Raw genomic sequence first — 19,299 nt, 5'->3', positions numbered from 1 at the left:
GGTGACCCCCCTTTGAAAGCTGTAAAAAGTCAAAAGAAGAAGAGAAATAATTGAAAAACGATAAAAGATAAATCAAGGAGACCAATTGAGAAGTTGCTGGGAATTAGCCAGTTTATGAGACACTAAAAGTTAACTCCAAGGTTTATGGCTCCTTGAATAGGAGAAAGTTACACTTTTACTTTCTAGATGTCACAATCAGACTTTTAATTGTTACAATGAAGTGAGATTTTCATTTCCTGAATGTGACAAATGCGAATCTTTGGTGATGACGTAAGAGAAGCGGGAGAAATTCCAGCTCATCAGCAGCTCCTTTGTGTCATTTCCCCTTTAATGTGAAACTGAGCGAAGGGGAAATTCCGGCAGTAGGGGGAGGAGCTATCGGAGGGGGCGGGACTGGGAAGTTTATTAGCGGAGAGACAGTCGGAGTCAGAGACATTAGAGCTGCAAGTTAGTGACAGTCACAGACTCGGAGTTTATCGGTGCCCGGGGCTTAAACACAAGGATTTCCTTCAGTCGCATTTTCTCATTCGTTTCTCCAGGAGTTACCGACCCACCGCCGAGAATAATCATGAATCGCCTCCTGCTGCTTTTAGCGCTGGTTCTGTCCGGAGTCGCAGCCGAGTCGGTAAGTGATTGCAGCGACTTTCCTACAACTCCATGCGACTTCTTTGTTTTCTTTGGGGCTGTTTAGTGGGAGTGAGAGTCAGTGTGAGAGAGTGAGTGTGTGAGAGAGTGAGTGTGAGCTCATGTGCTGCTCTAAGTCTCCTCGCATTGTTTAAATTCCTGCACAACCCCAGCCTGAGACCTACAGTAATAATGAGCCTGGAGCCCAGCTGCTCCCTCCTCCTTCTCCATCACCCCCTCTCTATTCTCCATCACCCCCTGTCTGCATCACCCCTTCTTCCCCTCCATCACCCCCTCCTTCCTCTCCATCACCCCTCTCTCCTCTCCATCACCCCCTCTCTCCTCTCCATCAACCCCTCTCAACTCTCTATCACCCCTCCTTCCTCTCCATCATCTCCTCTCCATCACCCCCTCCTTCCTCTCCATCACTCCCTTTCTCCTCTCTATCACCCCCTGTCTCCATCACCCCTCCTTCCTCTCCATCACCCCTCCTTCCTCTCCATCACCCCCTTTCTCCTCTCCATCACCCCTCCTTCCTCTTCATCACCCCTCTCTCTTCTCCATCACCCCCTGTCTCCATCACCCCTCCTTCCTCTCCATCACCCCCTCTCTGCTCTGCTCCCATGATTTACCTGCCCTGAAATGTTCCACCCCATGAGCTGCTGTTGGGGCCCCATCAAGCTGCTTGTTTTTCTTATAACATCACAACCCCCCACACACATTTTTTCCAATACAGAGAGGTGGTCCACATTCCCTAGGACATTCTGTGCCCCTTCCAACCTGTATTATAACTAGGCACATGTACCTCCCCCCAAAACCATAATTCTGTTGGGCACAGTCCCTTGGGAAGTTTTAAGTTGGCCACAATCCCTATGACATCATATACATTCCCTATTACATCATGTACATTCCCTATTACATCATATACATTTCCTAATCCTATAGAGTTCCCATTGCCTCCTCCAACCTCATTCCTCACATATGCTCAAGCTGCGACCCCCCAGTGCCTATTGCTATGTGGCCCCTCTGTATTCCTTATTACAACATCATATTGTGGTTGTTCCCATTCCCTCATCATTGGTTTCCCATATCCCAGGATTCCTTGTTATAGATAAGGCCCCGAGATGGACATGAGAGTACTTCACACTTTTTAATGACTGATGATTTCCAATGGGGTTTTTGTTGTCTCTGTAAAGAATTAGAAGGCCGCCCATTGGACTGTGACCATGAAATAGTCTCCTCATGGGTTGTTGTGTTGACTCAGATGTATAAGTATGTTGTGTAACCAGCCTGGCAGCTCCAGGCATTATTAAAGCCCAGGAATGTCTGACCAGGTCCTTCTCAGTCCCTCAATACGGGAAGCAAAACTTTGACCCGTCCCATTGTTGGGTTGGGGAATTCCAGCACCTTTTCCTGCAGACGTAATTCACTTGGCTAATGAGCTGTGGATACATTTCTTTCCAAACACATTATTCTCCCTCCACCCCCCATCCACCCCCCTTTTATTCACCAATCCCTTTACCCCACCCTGTCTGCAGAAAAAGGAGATGGTCATGTCTAAATGGGTCAATTATCATATTGTGCGTTTGATTTTCTCCTTAATTATCTCTCAGTATTTGACTGCACAGGACTTTTTAAGGGAATACACACTTAGCTGTTAAATAGCATAGGGGTGTGAAAACCGAACACACAATCTATTTGGGGTTTCTTGCTCTTAACACTAATGGGATGCCCCAACGTCCCATGGGAGGGTATTGTGGTGGACTCAACTGAACTCATGGCAACATTAGACGTGATTTGCATTTTTATACATAGCTGGGAGTTGCCATGTTGCTTCCACATGGACATCATTAGTAGTGAAAGAATTTGTGTATGGACACCTCTGGGCAGAAACTTCTTGTTGGTTTAAGCAGTTGGCCATCCTTCTATGTTATGGTTCTGGAACGCTTTTGGAATTCCACGTCTGTCTTCCCACATTGTGGAATTGAATTCCAGCTGTGGCAACCGCTTCTCCTTGTTGTGACTATAGAGGGGGGATGACTGTGGAATGTCTTAGAAGTTCAGGACCAAGCGTTGTCCTACAGGATGAGGTGACCCTATACCCTATTGACTCTTTATTAGCAGATGTTAATAATGGCTTAAGCACTTGCTCGTCCTTCTATGTTCTGGTTCTGGAACGCTTTTGGAATTCCATGGCTCAGTCTTCCTACATTGTGGAATTGAATTCCGGCTCCGGCAGCCGCTTCTCCTTGTTGTGACTATAGAGGGGGATGACTGTGGAATGTCTTAGATACTCAGGACCAAGCATTGTCCTACAGGATGAGGTGACCCTATTGACTCTTTATTAGCAGATGTTCCCAGTTCCGGCTGGAGAATCCCCCCACTCTTTCTCTCTCTCTCTTTATCCGTGTAAAATGAGCCTTGGAAAAACAGGAAAAGAGGAGGAAGCCGAAAGCATAAACATCTCCAAAATGCAGCTGCTCCTTCACCACATACTTGAGTGTTACAAGCTGGGACGCTTACAAGACCGATGCCCAGATGTGAGAACAGAGGAAGGAGCCATTGACTGGCACTCGTGCTCCCTGGCAATGTTTCTCCTCTTCAGCAAGCTGGCTGAGGATCATGGGAGTTGTATGTCTGTAAATACTCTTGTGGTTGTTGAGCAACATTTTAGTAGGGTAGCTATCCAGCTGAGGCTTCTGGGAGTGGAGGTTCGGAGGGGGTTAAGTGCCGCTGATGTACTGTACTACCTTTTTCCATAGTAGAGGAATTCCAGAATTGACTTTATTAGCTCTATTATTTGCTAACCCCCCCCACACACACACACACATTCTTCCAAAAATAGGAGCATTTAGGATTCAAGGGGTGTGAATAAGTCACGTCACCTCCCTCCCAGATGCCTCCAGTCCTTTGGCTTTGATGTCTCTCCATACGTCATGGTACATTAGTGTTGCAACACGGGCCTTTTGTGTATTGCGTAAAGTCACATGCAGATCCCTTTTTCCCGTATCCCCCCTCCTCCTTTTTCAATGAAAATCCAAAAATGGGCTTCCTTCCCCTTTTATCCTCTCAGTCTCAGTGGCCTCTTCAGCTTTTATTTTCCAGATACTTTTTGTTACAGTGTTACATTAAGCTCAGGGGGGGGGGACTTACTCACTCGCTGTGTTAGTGACTGGGCCTGGGTCAGAACTGGATTGCTGGGAGGTTCACCGGCCTGATGTGGCCCTCCAAAAAAAAATTTTGGCCCCAAGTCTGTGAAAGACTCCTGACCTTTTTTGTATTAATCCAGCACCTTAATGAGACTGCATTGTACTATAAGTCAACATATCTAACATATGGTGTTTAACTGTAACAACAACTCCTCAACAACAACTCCAGCTCTCCCCCCCCCCACACAAGCCTTTGTCTATTCCACAGCCCCTTCAACCCCACTGTTACTATAGGCACCATCTCTCCCTACTATACCTGCTATCCCACAGTCACACTCCCTTCCCAGAGACTATTATCCACTGTTACTATAGGTACCATCTCTCCCTACTATACCTGCTATCCCACAGTCACACTCCCTTCCCAGAGACTATTATCCACTGTTACTATAGACACCATCTCTCCCTACTATACCTGCTATCCCACAGTCACACTCCCTTCCCAGAGACTATTATCCACTGTTACTATAGGCACCATCTCTCCCTACTATACCTGCTATCCCACAGTCACACTCCCTTCCCAGAGATTATTATCCACTGTTACTATAGGCACCATCTCTCCCTACTATACCTGCTATCCCACAGTCACACTCCCTTCCCAGAGACTATTATCCACTGTTACTATAGGCACCATCTCTCCCTACTATACCTGCTATCCCACAGTCACACTCCCTTCCCAGAGATTATTATCCACTGTTACTATAGGCACCATCTCTCCCTACTATACCTGCTATCCCACAGTCACACTCCCTTCCCAGAGACTATTATCCCACTGTTACTATAGGCACCATCTCTCCCTACTATACCTGCTATCCCACAGTCACACTCCCTTCCCAGAGACTATTATCCACTGTTACTATAGGCACCATCTCTCCCTACTATACCTGCTATACCACAGTAACACTCCCTTCCCAGAGACTATTATCCACTGTTACTATAGGCACCATCTCTCCCTAAAAAAAAAAATTTTGGCCCCAAGTCTGTGAAAGACTCCTGACCTTTTTTGTATTAATCCAGCACCTTAATGAGACTGCATTGTACTATAAGTCAACATATCTAACATATGGTGTTTAACTGTAACAACAACTCCTCAACAACAACTCCAGCTCTCCCCCCCCCCACACAAGCCTTTGTCTATTCCACAGCCCCTTCAACCCCACTGTTACTATAGGCACCATCTCTCCCTACTATACCTGCTATCCCACAGTCACACTCCCTTCCCAGAGACTATTATCCACTGTTACTATAGGTACCATCTCTCCCTACTATACCTGCTATCCCACAGTCACACTCCCTTCCCAGAGACTATTATCCACTGTTACTATAGACACCATCTCTCCCTACTATACCTGCTATCCCACAGTCACACTCCCTTCCCAGAGACTATTATCCACTGTTACTATAGGCACCATCTCTCCCTACTATACCTGCTATCCCACAGTCACACTCCCTTCCCAGAGATTATTATCCACTGTTACTATAGGCACCATCTCTCCCTACTATACCTGCTATCCCACAGTCACACTCCCTTCCCAGAGACTATTATCCACTGTTACTATAGGCACCATCTCTCCCTACTATACCTGCTATCCCACAGTCACACTCCCTTCCCAGAGACTATTATCCCACTGTTACTATAGGCACCATCTCTCCCTACTATACCTGCTATCCCACAGTCACACTCCCTTCCCAGAGACTATTATCCACTGTTACTATAGGCACCATCTCTCCCTACTATACCTGCTATACCACAGTAACACTCCCTTCCCAGAGACTATTATCCACTGTTACTATAGGCACCATCTCTCCCTACTATACCTGCTATCCCACAGTCACACTCCCTTCCCAGAGACTATTATCCACTGTTACTATAGGCACCATCTCTCTCTACTATACCTGCTATCCCACAGTCACACTCCCTTCCCAGAGACTACTTTCCACTGTTACTATAGACACCATCTCTCCCTACTATACCTGCTATCCCACAGTCACACTCCCTTCCCAGAGACTACTATCCACTGTTACTATAGGCACCATCTCTCCATACTATACCTGCTATACCACAGTAACACTCCCTTCCCAGAGACTATTATCCACTGTTACTATAGGCACCATCTCTCCCTACTATACCTGCTATCCCACAGTTACACTCCCTTCCCAGAGACTATTATCCACTGTTACTATAGACACCATCTCTCCCTACTATACCTGCTATCCCACAGTCACACTCCCTTCCCAGAGACTATTATCCACTGTTACTATAGACACATCTCTCCCTACTATACCTGCTATCCCACAGTCACACTCCCTTCTCAGAGACTATTATCCACTGTTACTATAGACACATCTCTCCCTACTATACCTGCTATCCCACAGTCACACTCCCTTCTCAGAGACTATTATCCACTGTTACTATAGACATCATCTCTCCCTACTATACCTGCTATCCCACAGTCACACTCCCTTCCCAGAGACTATTATCCACTGTTACTATAGACACCATCTCTCCCTACTATACCTGCTATCCCACAGTCACATTCCCTTCCCAGAGACTATTATCCACTGTTACTATAGACACCATCTCTCCCTACTATACCTGCTATCCCACAGTCACACTCCCTTCCCAGAGACTATTATCCACTGTTACTATAGACATCATCTCTCCCTGCTATACCTGCTATCCCACAGTCACACTCCCTTCCCAGAGATTATTATCCACTGTTACTATAGGCACCATCTCTCCCTACTATACCTGCTATCCCACAGTCACACTCCCTTCCCAGAGACTATTATCCACTGTTACTATAGGCACCATCTCTCCCTACTATACCTGCTATCCCACAGTCACACTCCCTTCCCAGAGACTATTATCCACTGTTACTATAGGCACCATCTCTCTCTACTATACCTGCTATCCCACAGTCACACTCCCTTCCCAGAGACTACTTTCCACTGTTACTATAGACACCATCTCTCCCTACTATACCTGCTATCCCACAGTCACACTCCCTTCCCAGAGACTATTATCCACTGTTACTATAGACACCATCTCTCCCTACTATACCTGCTATCCCACAGTCACACTCCCTTCCCAGAGACTATTATCCACTGTTACTATAGACACCATCTCTCCCTACTATACCTGCTATCCCACAGTCACACTCCCTTCCCAGAGACTATTATCCACTGTTACTATAGACACCATCTCTCCCTACTATACCTGCTATCCCACAGTCACACTCCCTTCCCAAAGACTATTATCCACTGTTACTATAGGCTCCATCTCTCCCTACTATACCAGCTCCCCATGAATTCTTTTCTTTGTTATCTAGGAACTAATAACATTTGTAACTCTTAAAAGAACCCTGTGTCAGTCTGAAGGTCCATGCAACGAGTAGTTATTGTTTTCCAAGCTTAACCTCTATTGGCATGTGAGGGGTAACATGTTTGGGGGTGCAATGATGTGTACAGACGAGGCACGTTGCAGTTCTGACCAGCCGCATGCTCCACTGCTCCTTTTGAAACTAGTTGAAAACAACAGCAGGACTTGCAAAGTCAGTTTGCCAGTTCAAAAAGAAAAATGGAATGAGGCCCCTTCTGGGTGATTGTTTCCTTTCACCAGTCTGATTTACATATAAATGATTCTGCTTTTTTTTTGGGGGGGGAATACTGGGGGACAGGCCTGGTTAATTCCACTTACAGCACTGGACACATTCCCTGGATACAAAGCTTTGATCATTTCTATTAGAATCTTCTGTCTTGGTTTGGTGGCCAGCTTTAGGTCCATGTTAAATGAATGTAATGGACCCAATAAAGCTGAAGACCATAGATGGTTCCTCTAATGTACAAATAGACGGAAACCCTCAGATGTGTCATTGTAGCCTCCAGGTAGAAACAGATTATGTTCACCTCTCCCTAGCGGATCTCTGCGTGCCTTAAAGTGACAGGGCCTGTAAAATCTGATCTTCTGCCTGCCGTGTCGGTGCGGTCATGAAAGGCATGCGATCCGTGTCATATATATTCTATGACTTGCCTTCAGTCATTTGTGTCTGTTGGGGAAAACGTAGGAATCCCACAGCGGTTACAAAAGAAGTGCAATCCGATCACTTGTGGTTGAACTGACTGTAGAACAAAAGGACAATTCCATTCAAGGGGTGGCGGGCTCATATGTTTATGTAAATAATATATATATATTAAAAACAATACTAGGCAAATGCCCAGAGCATTAAACATGTATTATTTGAGAATTAAGCCATAGGTCTAAGGCAAAGTCTGGTGGCACAGTTATGTAGACCGATCCAGCCAATATATCTCCGGCATGTTTCTTGAAGGCAGTGGCCAGGTCAGAAGTTACTTGCCATAACTTTTACTAACAAAGATTTAACCACATGCTTCTTGTAGTCCCATATTGAGTCACTCTTGACTCATACCACCATAGCTGTGACTAACCTTAGCTTTGAATCACTGCTTGTTGTTTCACAATCCCATCCCCACCTCCCGCATGGAACGTTCACATGTGCCCGACAGATCTCTGTAGCCCCAGAACAGCTGCTGTATTATTCATGCTGGGCCTGCGTTACATGTTTTTCTGGACGGCACGATCTCCTTCCTAAAGTTCCTTTGTTCTACCTCCGCATAATTCTCTGCTGCCTCCTATATTGTAGGGACAGGAGTCCATATTCCAGGTGGATTTCAGATGTGTGCACCTAATCCTGTTTTTTCCCCCTATTTTTGCACAACATCCGGACCTTGTTATTATCAGATTCTTCCTGTAGGGAAAATGGTGGGGGCATATCCTTAAAGACAAAAAAAAATTCCTTGTGAAAATCCTGTAACAGAGACAGAGACTGAATTCTTAATCTGTTTAGGAATTTCCTAATCTCTATATGGAGAAAAAGGCTAATTTGGTGCCGTCACTGAGCATTCTTCAGACAGAGATAAGTCTATTGAGAGGAAAAACAATGCTGTTCTTCCAGAGAACATGGGTGGTAGGGTACATTAGAGACATTAGAGGGAATATTATTGTCCCAGTTGAAGCATCCTCCATGAACTTCAATAAATCTGCTCCACCTAGAGATTTATGATGGATTGTTTTATGGTCAGCAGAGATGAAATGAAAAATTTTGGTCCATTGGCATGTTCTTGGGTCATTGAGGAAGAAGATGAAACGTCCTCAAGTGACTAGCATAGTCTGGCTGTGGATGTGTGATAGTACGTTTGGTTTTTTTGTTGACTTGTATGTTCATGGTTTCATACAATTCCACTTGTCTTCTGTAGGAGAAGATGTTTGTGGCACATTGACACCTTGTTCTAAATAGAGTTGAGCACCATGGTCCAAAGGTCACAACCAGCTATGATAGAATAGTGTAATATGCAGTTGTTACATACCCTAAGCTAACACATACACTAAGCATACAATAAACACAGTCCATGTAGTTCACTAATTAAACATTTCTTAGTGCAGATTATTGAGGACCCTGTTTTTATTCGCACCCTTGAAAACTAAGGAACATATCCCTTATTCATCCTGGTAAAAAAAATCCTCTTGCTAAATGTCACCCCCCTCCCTTCAAACCTGACCTTTTTTTTTTTTTTTTTAAGGCGGTGATATTTGTTTGGTGTATCTGTAGACCTGACAGACCAACGAGGCTTGTTTGGCCTTCGTTTGCATCCTGAAACATTGACATTGCACTCAAGGGCATTCGCTTTTCAGGCTAATTATTCTCATTTGTTTGTCCACATGGCTTCCAAATGAAATGCCCTGCCCAGTTCTTTTGATAAAGGCCATATTAACACTGGGAGCCTAGGTCTAGATGTTTAGTGGGAGGCCAATTACTTACCCCTCCCAGCTTCTTCTCCTGCAGGTTTCTCAACCACAATGCTGTACTAACATGTCCCATTGTTCTAGCTCAGCATGACGAAGAATGGGACCTATTGTCCTGCTGATCTTTGTTGCCACAGGTGTTTTTTGTTCTGTTTTCAGTCGTTATCATGTTTACGACTTCACTGTTAAGGTTTAACAACACAGACTGTAGAGCTGCTCAGGCACTTTTATGAGCTCGCCAAGGTTACTGCATTCAGGATTAACTTCTTACATTTATTAACAAAAGAGTTAAGTTTTTCTTTACGTAAAAGAACCATTACATTTTTTTTCCTCAAGTTCTAGTTACAAGGGTACCTGTATGTGTCCCCAACAAAAGAGGGAAGTGGTTTCTTTTCTTATTTGTATTTAGCTATATCAAGAGATTGTTATTAAATTCGATTTGTAGGAGGAAAAATTTTGGGTCTCCCATTGTGGTTCTCTGGCTTTGAGATATCTGCATCATTTTTCATCTCTTGTGATGGGGCAGGCAAGACCATTGCTTTTCTGAATCTAGTGGAGTCTGTAGAGAATCAGCCAGTGTATGGCCACCATGGACTAAATGATCAGACGCTATACAAATGACCATGTACATACTAACCACTCTTTATGGTTCCATTCATTTGGGGCAACCATAACTGCACGAGCTGTGTTCGGGATGGATCACTGGGTGGCCTCTGAAAAACAAACAGGCTTACATGCGTGACTGGCAGTTGTCTGGCCGAATATATGGCAATTGAGCAATTGGTTGCACCTCGAACTATTTCAGCACTGTCAATGCTCATCTGAATGAATAGACCTGGCAAAATCAGAATCCAGTGTTGCTCTGAAAATCGTGCCTCCAGCATCTCCTTGTAAGATGTCCATCTGCCGGACAACACTGTAGGACATTCAAGAGGCACTACATCAGTGATCTGCAACCTTGGCTCTCCAGCTGTTAAGGAACTACAAGTCCCACAATGCAATGAAGGAGTCTAATGAAGGAGTCTAAAGGCAAATGCATTGTGGGACTTGTAGTTCCTTAACAGCTGGAGAGCCAAGGTTGCAGATCCCTGCACTACATGAATGGCTTTTGTCTTGACCCAAGTTCACTTCCACAATCACAGGCCTTCCTATTTTCAGGCTTCAAGTTCCATTTTCCAAAGCAGCATTTGTTCCGGCCTTCCCTATTCCATAACGGAATCACAAATATCTGAACACATTTTCATGACAAAGCTTTCATCCCCCATTGTCACATCTCGCCCCAATGACATTCAGGCCAGCTCCACAATACCTACTGTAGCTGACGATTTATATTTCTTGAACTCCCATGTTTATCTCACAACAAATACTGGCCGACTGCCACCCTGGCAGTCTAATTCCATTTGAACAAAACGTAATCCGACTACAGGTTCTACCTGTTCTGCTGTGTACTCAAGGCATATTTTACTTGTCCCTTTTGCATTAGTGGAGGAAGGTGTAGCTATTTCATCAGTAAAGCACGTGATTGTTACTTCTGAGTTGATGGAAGGACTTAAATCCTGGTTATTACACGTGAAGAATACATTTTGGGAGCTAAATTCCTGAGTTTTATTAGGGTTCATTTTGGACCTCTTTGATCTACATTATTCTTTATCCAATCACCATGCATGTGAGCGGGAATACAATTCTGTGTATGCTGATTCCCCCAGGACCCAGAATGGGAAGGATTCTGTTCTCAAGCTAGCCTTGGTTACTTCTACCCTGGCCTTGAGGGCAGAGCCACCTGCTTGGCTGTAAGAGCAGTTAACTGACCAAAGATGCATCATATCGAGCTGAGAACAACAATATAACCTGATGCATCCGAATGCGAGCTCTTTTTGGCCAGTGATTTTGCTTCAACTGAAGGATCACGTAAGGCATTTGCACTCCCAGCAATTCTCTTCAAACTGAAATTAAATTTTAAAGCATTATGAAGCATTCATTTTCAGCAGCATTAATGTGCAAGGGAGAAAGGTATGCAATTCAATATCAAGCATTTTGGAATGTGCAACACACCCATCGATTTCTATGACCCGAAATGAAGTGACAGCCATCGCTATTCCTGACAATTTCAATTTTTCTCACGCGGTGTGACATTTAGTGAAAGCTCTGTGAACGCCCTATTCGAATCAGTTTAGCCGGCTGCAGTTGACAGATAATCTGATTTGTTGGATTTATTGGACTACTTGCGTATTTTGCTTATCAGATATGGTAAAAAGGGGAATTTAGTTTATCATATTCAGTTTCTGATCTGCTGCTTATTTTGATCCCACTAAAATCTTTCACATTTCCCAAGCCAATGGGCCACATCCATCGAGTGCTCATTTATGATCTTGTCGCCACTGCTTGTTGGGTTTATTCAGTGAGTGTAATTAGGTGATGGTGACGGCATGGCAACATATCCTAGCAAGATTCCGTATAAGGGTGGGAGGCTGCGGAGATGAGAGGGAGGCATCTAGATGAGATTAAAACGTGTTAATGGGCTCTTAACTCCATTTCCTGCAATAACATGTAGGGACAAGCAATTTGGAACCCATCTTTAAACAGACAGGAAAAAGTAATTTCCTTAGCAGAGGCATAGGTTCATCCTAATATGGATTGATCCGTTCCTGTCTGTCTAAAGAGGAAAAGGCCCATCTGTATAAGCAAATCCATGTAATTGTAGACGACATTCATTTGACACCCTGTGCTCCATCAAGATGGTTAAAAGTCTAGTAAGCAATCAACCCATCCCTGGATATTGGGATCAGTCAATAAAAGTGCAAGTTGGTCTCAACTTCAATGAGACCAAACAGCCCATTTTGGTGGCTTTCATGTAAATTAGTACCAGATAAATCTATTGTTCTCCGAGGAGCTGACTAAACCATTTTTTTGAAGGCTGAGACAACCTGTCCTGGACGAGCCTTCCGAACCATTGCTAGGCCGTGATCTTTTAGATCTTGCCGTGGTGATATTGTTTAGATGACATGACAACAAAGAACTTTGATGAGAACACCAAATGGTCTTGATGATGTACTGTAATTTAATGCTGGGTAGACTCCTAGAGACTAATGGTGTCTGCAAATGTTATGCACTTTATGCTCAAGTCTGGGAGACTGTATCCAATTTCACGTCACCTTTTTTATTTATTTGTATTTTTTTGAGAAAAATGTGGTGCTGGGCTCTGTTAGGAGGGAGTATCACCCTTGTCCTTGTGACACTTATGAGAAGACAAAAAACACATAAATTATTTAGTGCCAACATTGGAGTGGACAATGTGTGACATCTCTCTCACAAAATTTATAAGCAGGAGCTGGATAAGTACTTAGAATACATTGTCTGCCAAAAGCGGCCCTTCACCTTGTACCAAAGTGGGTTTTTTTTGTTTTTTTCAACGATCATCCAAGATCTGCCATTTCCATGTATGGAGGGAGGCAATGATGTTTCAGCATCTAAGGCTAAAACTAAAATTCTCCTTTCTCCTTCCATTTATGGCTTTTGTTTTTAAGTGGTGCTAGGAATTTTGTGTGCCTACCCTTAACCCCTGCTGTACTTGGTGTCCGGTATTCAAATAAAAATGGGAATTCAACTATCTAGGAATATTCCTTATAGAATTAAACTTTTTTATTTCTTTAGATATATGTATATAAAGTTTTAGTCTACAAAAAAAGTACAAGGTGGTTGTGTAAACTATATCCAGTGGGTTTTGGTCTGTTTCTGTGGGAATACGTATTTTTGTTTTGGTAATAATTTATTATGTTATCAAAGAACCATAGAACTGAAATGTACTCTAGTTTCATGGAGAGCCAACTGCATGCTGGATTCATTTCAAATTCAACTTGAAATGTTTTTCTTCAAATACTAAAATATTTAGAAATTTGCATATTCTACAGTTCTGTGGTTTTTTGTTGTTGTTTTTTTGTTTTTTTTTAATTTCATCTAAGGCTGAAAATCAAGTGTTCAGTATCACCAAATCTCAGAATAGTTTGTGTTGTGGACTTTGGGAAGAAAGGGACTTAAAAACACAAAAACTCCAGCTCTTTTATTTTCTTTCAAATTCGGAGCAGAATGACTAGTGTTAGTATATTGTTCTCTTGTTCTAAAGACTCTATGCATTGTGCTTTTCCAGGCATCCCGAGGCGTATTCTACAAAAAAAAAAAAAATCACATGATCAGCCAAGGGTAGAGAGACTTGGCCAGGTAGCTGGAACAACAAAGTGACTTTTCTTACAAAGGGCTTTTGGAAGGCTACTAACATTTGTATGTTGTCATTGATTTTTTTTAAAAGGGCATTACCCCAAACAATTAATCCAATTTTTAATCCTTATCCAACCTTGAAGATACCACTTGGTGCTGCCAAGCATAGTTTACATAGGGGAGGTCAGTAAAAAGGCATTGAGCAATTTGAACCTAGATACAATTCTTGGGTGATTCAAGAGATAATATTGGTGCAGTTTGGCTGGCCCGCCATATGCTTGCATATGTAGGTCTCAAGTTCTTCAGTTCCATGTCAACTCAATGATGGGCCAAATAAGGCTAAACAAATTTGGGATCTATAGATATAGTGTTGCAGTCATCTTCAGTCATCTAGTCAGAGACTAGGTTATTAATTAATGAGGGGAACATCTAGTAGGTAGACATTTGGGCTGAGTTGGAAAGCAGTGCCTGCCTGTGTGTGTGTCATCATTTTAACACGCAGTCTTTCAGCCCACAGAAAATAATCGGAGTTCTCAACAACTGACTCATGTAGAGCCATCTCCAATGTCTGAGCACGATGAGAAGGAATGAAGGAATTTTAAATCTTAATTTCACATCCCAAAGACTTTTATTGACCTTGCTAGGTTGAGTACAGTTTTTATCGATGAGATAAGTTAAATATTACCCACAGTAACAAAAAATGTTTGCAGAGCACTTTAAAGCTGTACAAACAACATTTTTTTTACTTCATCATAAGCCCTAGCAAATAACATTTTATATTTACCGTGTTTGTTGCGTTCTGTGGTTGCTAACAATACTATCAAACATGTACAGTATTTTGTAGATTTTGGGTCGCTATTTGACTTTTGTAAAAAAACCAACCTTGAGGCTTAGCACAGTCTGGGCTTAAATCAGTTGACTTATTAACTACACCGTAACCTACTTGGATAACCATTAATATGTTCAGAATTTACATTTTCTTGTCCCTAAAAATAAAACTATTATCGTTATTATGTTTGCCTTGGGTTGACTTGCTAGGCTTGTTTGTAGGCAGCAATAGTCGGTAGTATTTTAGTAGGTCAGTTGCATAAGCTGTCGACTACATCGTACGTTACAAGCTTGTTTTTCCTTGTTTGAGAGAAAAGAAGAGCAGCAGTATCTGTAAACAATGATTTGGCCAACTATGGATGGTCATATGTAATGTGGTCAGATGATTCTGTAATTGGGGCGGGTTCATAGGTGCTTTCCTATATAATATTGTTATGAAACTTTCAGTGACTTCTAATATCCTTATATTTTCAATTTGGGGGCACATTCTTCCCTATATAACACAAGGTCCTGCAATGGTGGCCTTACCTAGGTAAATGCTTTGTTCTTCCGTGATGTAACCTGCATTACTTGTACATATTTTTAGCATCAGGAATAGCATTTGCATTTGCACCTGTAGGCACTGAACCCCTAAACTGCTCTATATCATGGAAATTAGCGTGGTCTGTCCACCCGCGACTTTTGCCCCACCCTTCCATCATGTAATAGAAATAGCCGTCTCTTGTGTTAGAATCTTTTGTGCGCTTTAGCAAGTTATTGTACCCGTGGCTTATCCAAAAGAAGATATTTTCGTAAGCCGAGGTCTGTAAAGAAGGTGGAGTTCTGCCTCAAAGAACAGTAAAAGGGAAGGGAAAAAAACACATTTGTATTGAAATAAAATCTCCTTGAGAAATAAGTCAGCCCAGATGAGGAGAACCTGATACTTTTATTAACTCCTCTACTGGTGGTGGAGGGAAAGGCAGAGATTAAAGAGATAGCATTGCGCTGCTGATGCCCTCAGCCTTGACTGTTTAGACTGTAAACGCTAAAGGCCAAAGACACATTATCACACTTGGGAAGAAAACCTGGGGATTTTGCTATATTCTTGCACCATTTTGGGTTACGTTTCAGGCTACTGCCAGGTAGTTGAGCCATGAAGCCTATCTAATGTCCCTTACTCTGGAGACATCCAGTCATGTTGGGAAACTGCAAACATAAGATTTATAGCTATTATAGCACATTTAGGAAGTATTGGGTCTTAATGTTCCGTGGCGATAAATGTGAACTCCCACGTAAGGAATTATTGGTTGGCCAACTTTCTTGCAGTGATTAAAGTTTGTAAGAAAATCAGAGCAGTCTCTACTTACTTAAAAAAAATATTTAGTGTGTTTAATGTGTAGAATGTGCAAACTTTTATCTTTAAACTTGTCCTTTTTCTTTTGTTGTCTAGATAAGAGAGACCGAGACAATGGACCCCACGAGTATGCTTGAGTATGAATCTTCCGGTTCTTTCACTGATGAGGTCTTTGTTGATGAGGATGATGATGATGATTATGAAGACGACGTTGACTATGAAATCGACTCTGAATCTGACAATGATGAAGATTACTCTGGTTCAGGTAATTTGATCACCCCTGTAGCTAGGAAGCTGCCCAACCCTCACACCACTACTGTCTTAAGGGGGATGCAAAATGGACTGGGTTCCACAAACTGGGAAGCCCTCAGAGAAGGACATGTAGGTAGTAGTTGGTGGATTGCAGGAATAACCAAGCAACACGGTTACAGTAGGGTAAGGTGGTAACTGTGCCCTTTGCCTCAGATACTGCTGCCACCATAGTTATGTGGTTTCTGCAATCTTCACCTCTACTACGGGTATTGTTTCTTGTCTATATTGATCTTTAGTGAGGCTATATATAGTCCTATAGTGTCCAATATATTATTAAGCCAGTTTTGATTTGACATTAATCAGCGGCTATAAAATTGCTCCAACTTTACTGAAATCCATAAGGTTTTCGCTGTATATATATATCTGATTTTGTTTTTTTTTGGCTGCTGAAAGGATAACCAAAGAAGGAGCAGCAGGTCTAAACTTAATAAACACACACAGTTAAATGCACAGATTTGTTTTTCACTCGTATGTACCTAGGAGTGGAAGGAGCCTCTCAAATTACTGCCTAGCGTGTTGAGGCAGATTTACTGTAGTGGTGGCTAGGAAAAACACACAAGGTGTGGCTCTGCAAGCCTTTGAAAAACAAGAATTCAGAGGAAGGAGAAATGTGTATGTTAAACAACATGTTTCTTGTGCATTTCTGGCTGAATCCAGTCTCTCAACTGCCTCTTATACGCAGTGTTCTTCATAAGCCCTTTGCCGGCTGTTTTTGTAGGTTCATTTCCGTAACAGACTCTTTTTGCTGAAATGTATAGCAACGCATGCTAGCCCAACTGGCGGCAAAGGGGCAAACAATGTTTGTTTTTTTTCCCTTTTTGACATATTAGCTTAGTGGTGCCCTGTGGAGCATTTCTTACTTGGTCCTGGAGGTTCCCTTAGCGGCTGCCATAATCCAGGTTACCAAATCTGATAATGTGGAAAATAATGTTGAGAATTTGATTAAATTCCATAGGGGCTTCCATTTGGCTTTATTTGTCTGCCTGGACAGAGTAAGGAAAAGTCTCCATCTTGTCTCTATAGCCAATACCTACCAGGTTTTTGACGTTGTGGTGCTCTGCTTTGCAATGCTGGGGTCTTGAGTTTGACCAAGGCATTGATGTTCCTGTGTTGTATGTTCTAATAATACTTGTGTAGGTTATTCTAAATAAAACACAAAAAGGTTTCTGAAACGTATCACCATCACCTTTTCAATAATCTCCACACCTTTTGGGTAACGTTGTAATATGTATTCTCCTCTAGGTGATGACGATTTTGACGATGAAGATAATGTTGAAGATGAAGACGAGGAGGAAACGGTAAGCACTGTGTGTTTTGTTGGTGTTATCTTCTGGTTTTGGTTATTGCCAGGAGACATCACCAAATGGATAGAATTGAACAACAGAAGCTCCATTTTTTTTTCCCAATTTTTATTCACTTTATTTTCTTTTTCAAACAGACCACTTTGGGCAACCAGATTCCTGAACATGATTTTGACGAAACCAAAACTGGTAGGAAATTTGACACATTCAACGAGAACAACGAGATTGACAATGATATCCGGCACCCTGCTAAGCCCAAAACATTGGAGCCATCCAATGAAATCCCTATGGCCAGCATTGGGTCTTCAGGATTCTTCCAGAGAACAGAAGTTATTGTTGGTAAGTTCTTGGCTCCGATTTAGTAGTTCCAGGGTAAATTTTTTTTGTTTTTATATTATATATATCTCAATTCACTTTTTTTTCCTTCCTTCAGCAATCATTGCCGGCACGTTGGTTGGCCTGGTCGTTGCAGTTTCCTTCATTGTATTCTTAGTAATACGGAGAAACCAAAACGGGGATCTGGTGAAGAAACCCATCTACAAGAAAACTTCGACAATGGAAGTATAGAAAGATTCTGCTGCTCACTTTACTAAAGGACTTTTTTTTCAAAAAAAAAAAAGCATTCAATAGCTAAGAAATATTTCTCTGTGTGCGGTGAATGCATTTTTTATTTTTTCTGCATCCGAATCCTGATTTTTACAAAATCTTTTAACTCGGTTTGATAGAATATAAGCTGTAATTAAAAGAAAGAAAAAGTGTTGGATGCTTCTTTTAAATCTTAATTGAAAACGCCCTGTTCCCCAAATGAGGCCGAGATGTACAGAGTAGAGATTTGAAGGTCGGACTTCTGAAAATTGAAATATTAGAAAAAAAAAATACCTGGAAATTTCTACACTACGTTTTAAGTGGTTTATTTTTTTTAAGAAAAATCACTTGACCCTGAACACTAGAATTCGTCTATAAATAAGGTGTCAACATTGCAGGATTCTAAACCTTTCCCATTTCAGAGATCTCTATGTTTGTCTTTGTATAAAGGCTTAATATAGAAAATTTTTTTACGTTTTTCTGTTGTACATATGAATGAAAGCGGTACCTTATTATTATTTGTTTTTTATTTTCCTTTAATATTATTGTATGATTTGGTACAACTGCCATACATATGGACTGTAGCGATAGAAACTTTAAAAGCCTTGTTCAAGATTGTGATAGCGAAATGATTTACCAAAACGGTTATTTTATATTTGATCACTAGGCGGTTTTACACGAGCAAATGCTATAACTGATGGTCTGTAGAAATTGTTTTCTAAATAAAACTCTACTTTTTTAAAATAATTTAACTTCTATAATATTCATGCTATGCTTTTTTTTTGTGAGTTTTTTTTTTTTAATTTTTTTTTCTCTTTTTCCAAGGGCATTTTGTTAAATGAAATATTATACCCTGGTTATGATGTTTAGGGCAGTTCATATTGTTTCATTGCATTTTTATGTTTGGGAGCAAGCTAAATATTGCCCTTATATCCCTAAGAGGAGAGTATATAAATGTTGCCCTAATTCTCATCAGGGGGGTATATTTTCCATTTAATTTAAATAGGGTGGCAAATTGCTGACCCGTTTTTTTTTTTTTTTTCATTTCCATAGAACGGATTGCTCTGTAAGTCT

The 19,299-nt window shown here is 41.9% G+C and overlaps 1 protein-coding gene across 1 annotated transcript; it reads left to right on the top strand.

Moving 5' to 3' along the window:
• Positions 1-568: 568 nt before the first annotated feature.
• On the top strand, positions 569-18,207 carry sdc4.L (syndecan 4 L homeolog). The gene is given in 5 exon segments (NM_001095708.1): positions 569-625; positions 16,124-16,292; positions 17,582-17,637; positions 17,778-17,979; positions 18,074-18,207. Coding segments are annotated over 5 exon segments (618 nt in total).
• The last annotated feature ends 1,092 nt before the right edge of the window (positions 18,208-19,299 follow it).

This window comes from Xenopus laevis, chromosome 9_10L, assembly GCF_017654675.1.
Source record: "Xenopus laevis strain J_2021 chromosome 9_10L, Xenopus_laevis_v10.1, whole genome shotgun sequence".
Taxonomy (NCBI): domain Eukaryota; kingdom Metazoa; phylum Chordata; class Amphibia; order Anura; family Pipidae; genus Xenopus; species Xenopus laevis.
Note: the sequence above shows the minus strand (reverse complement) of the source record. Positions and strands in the feature narration are given on the sequence as shown.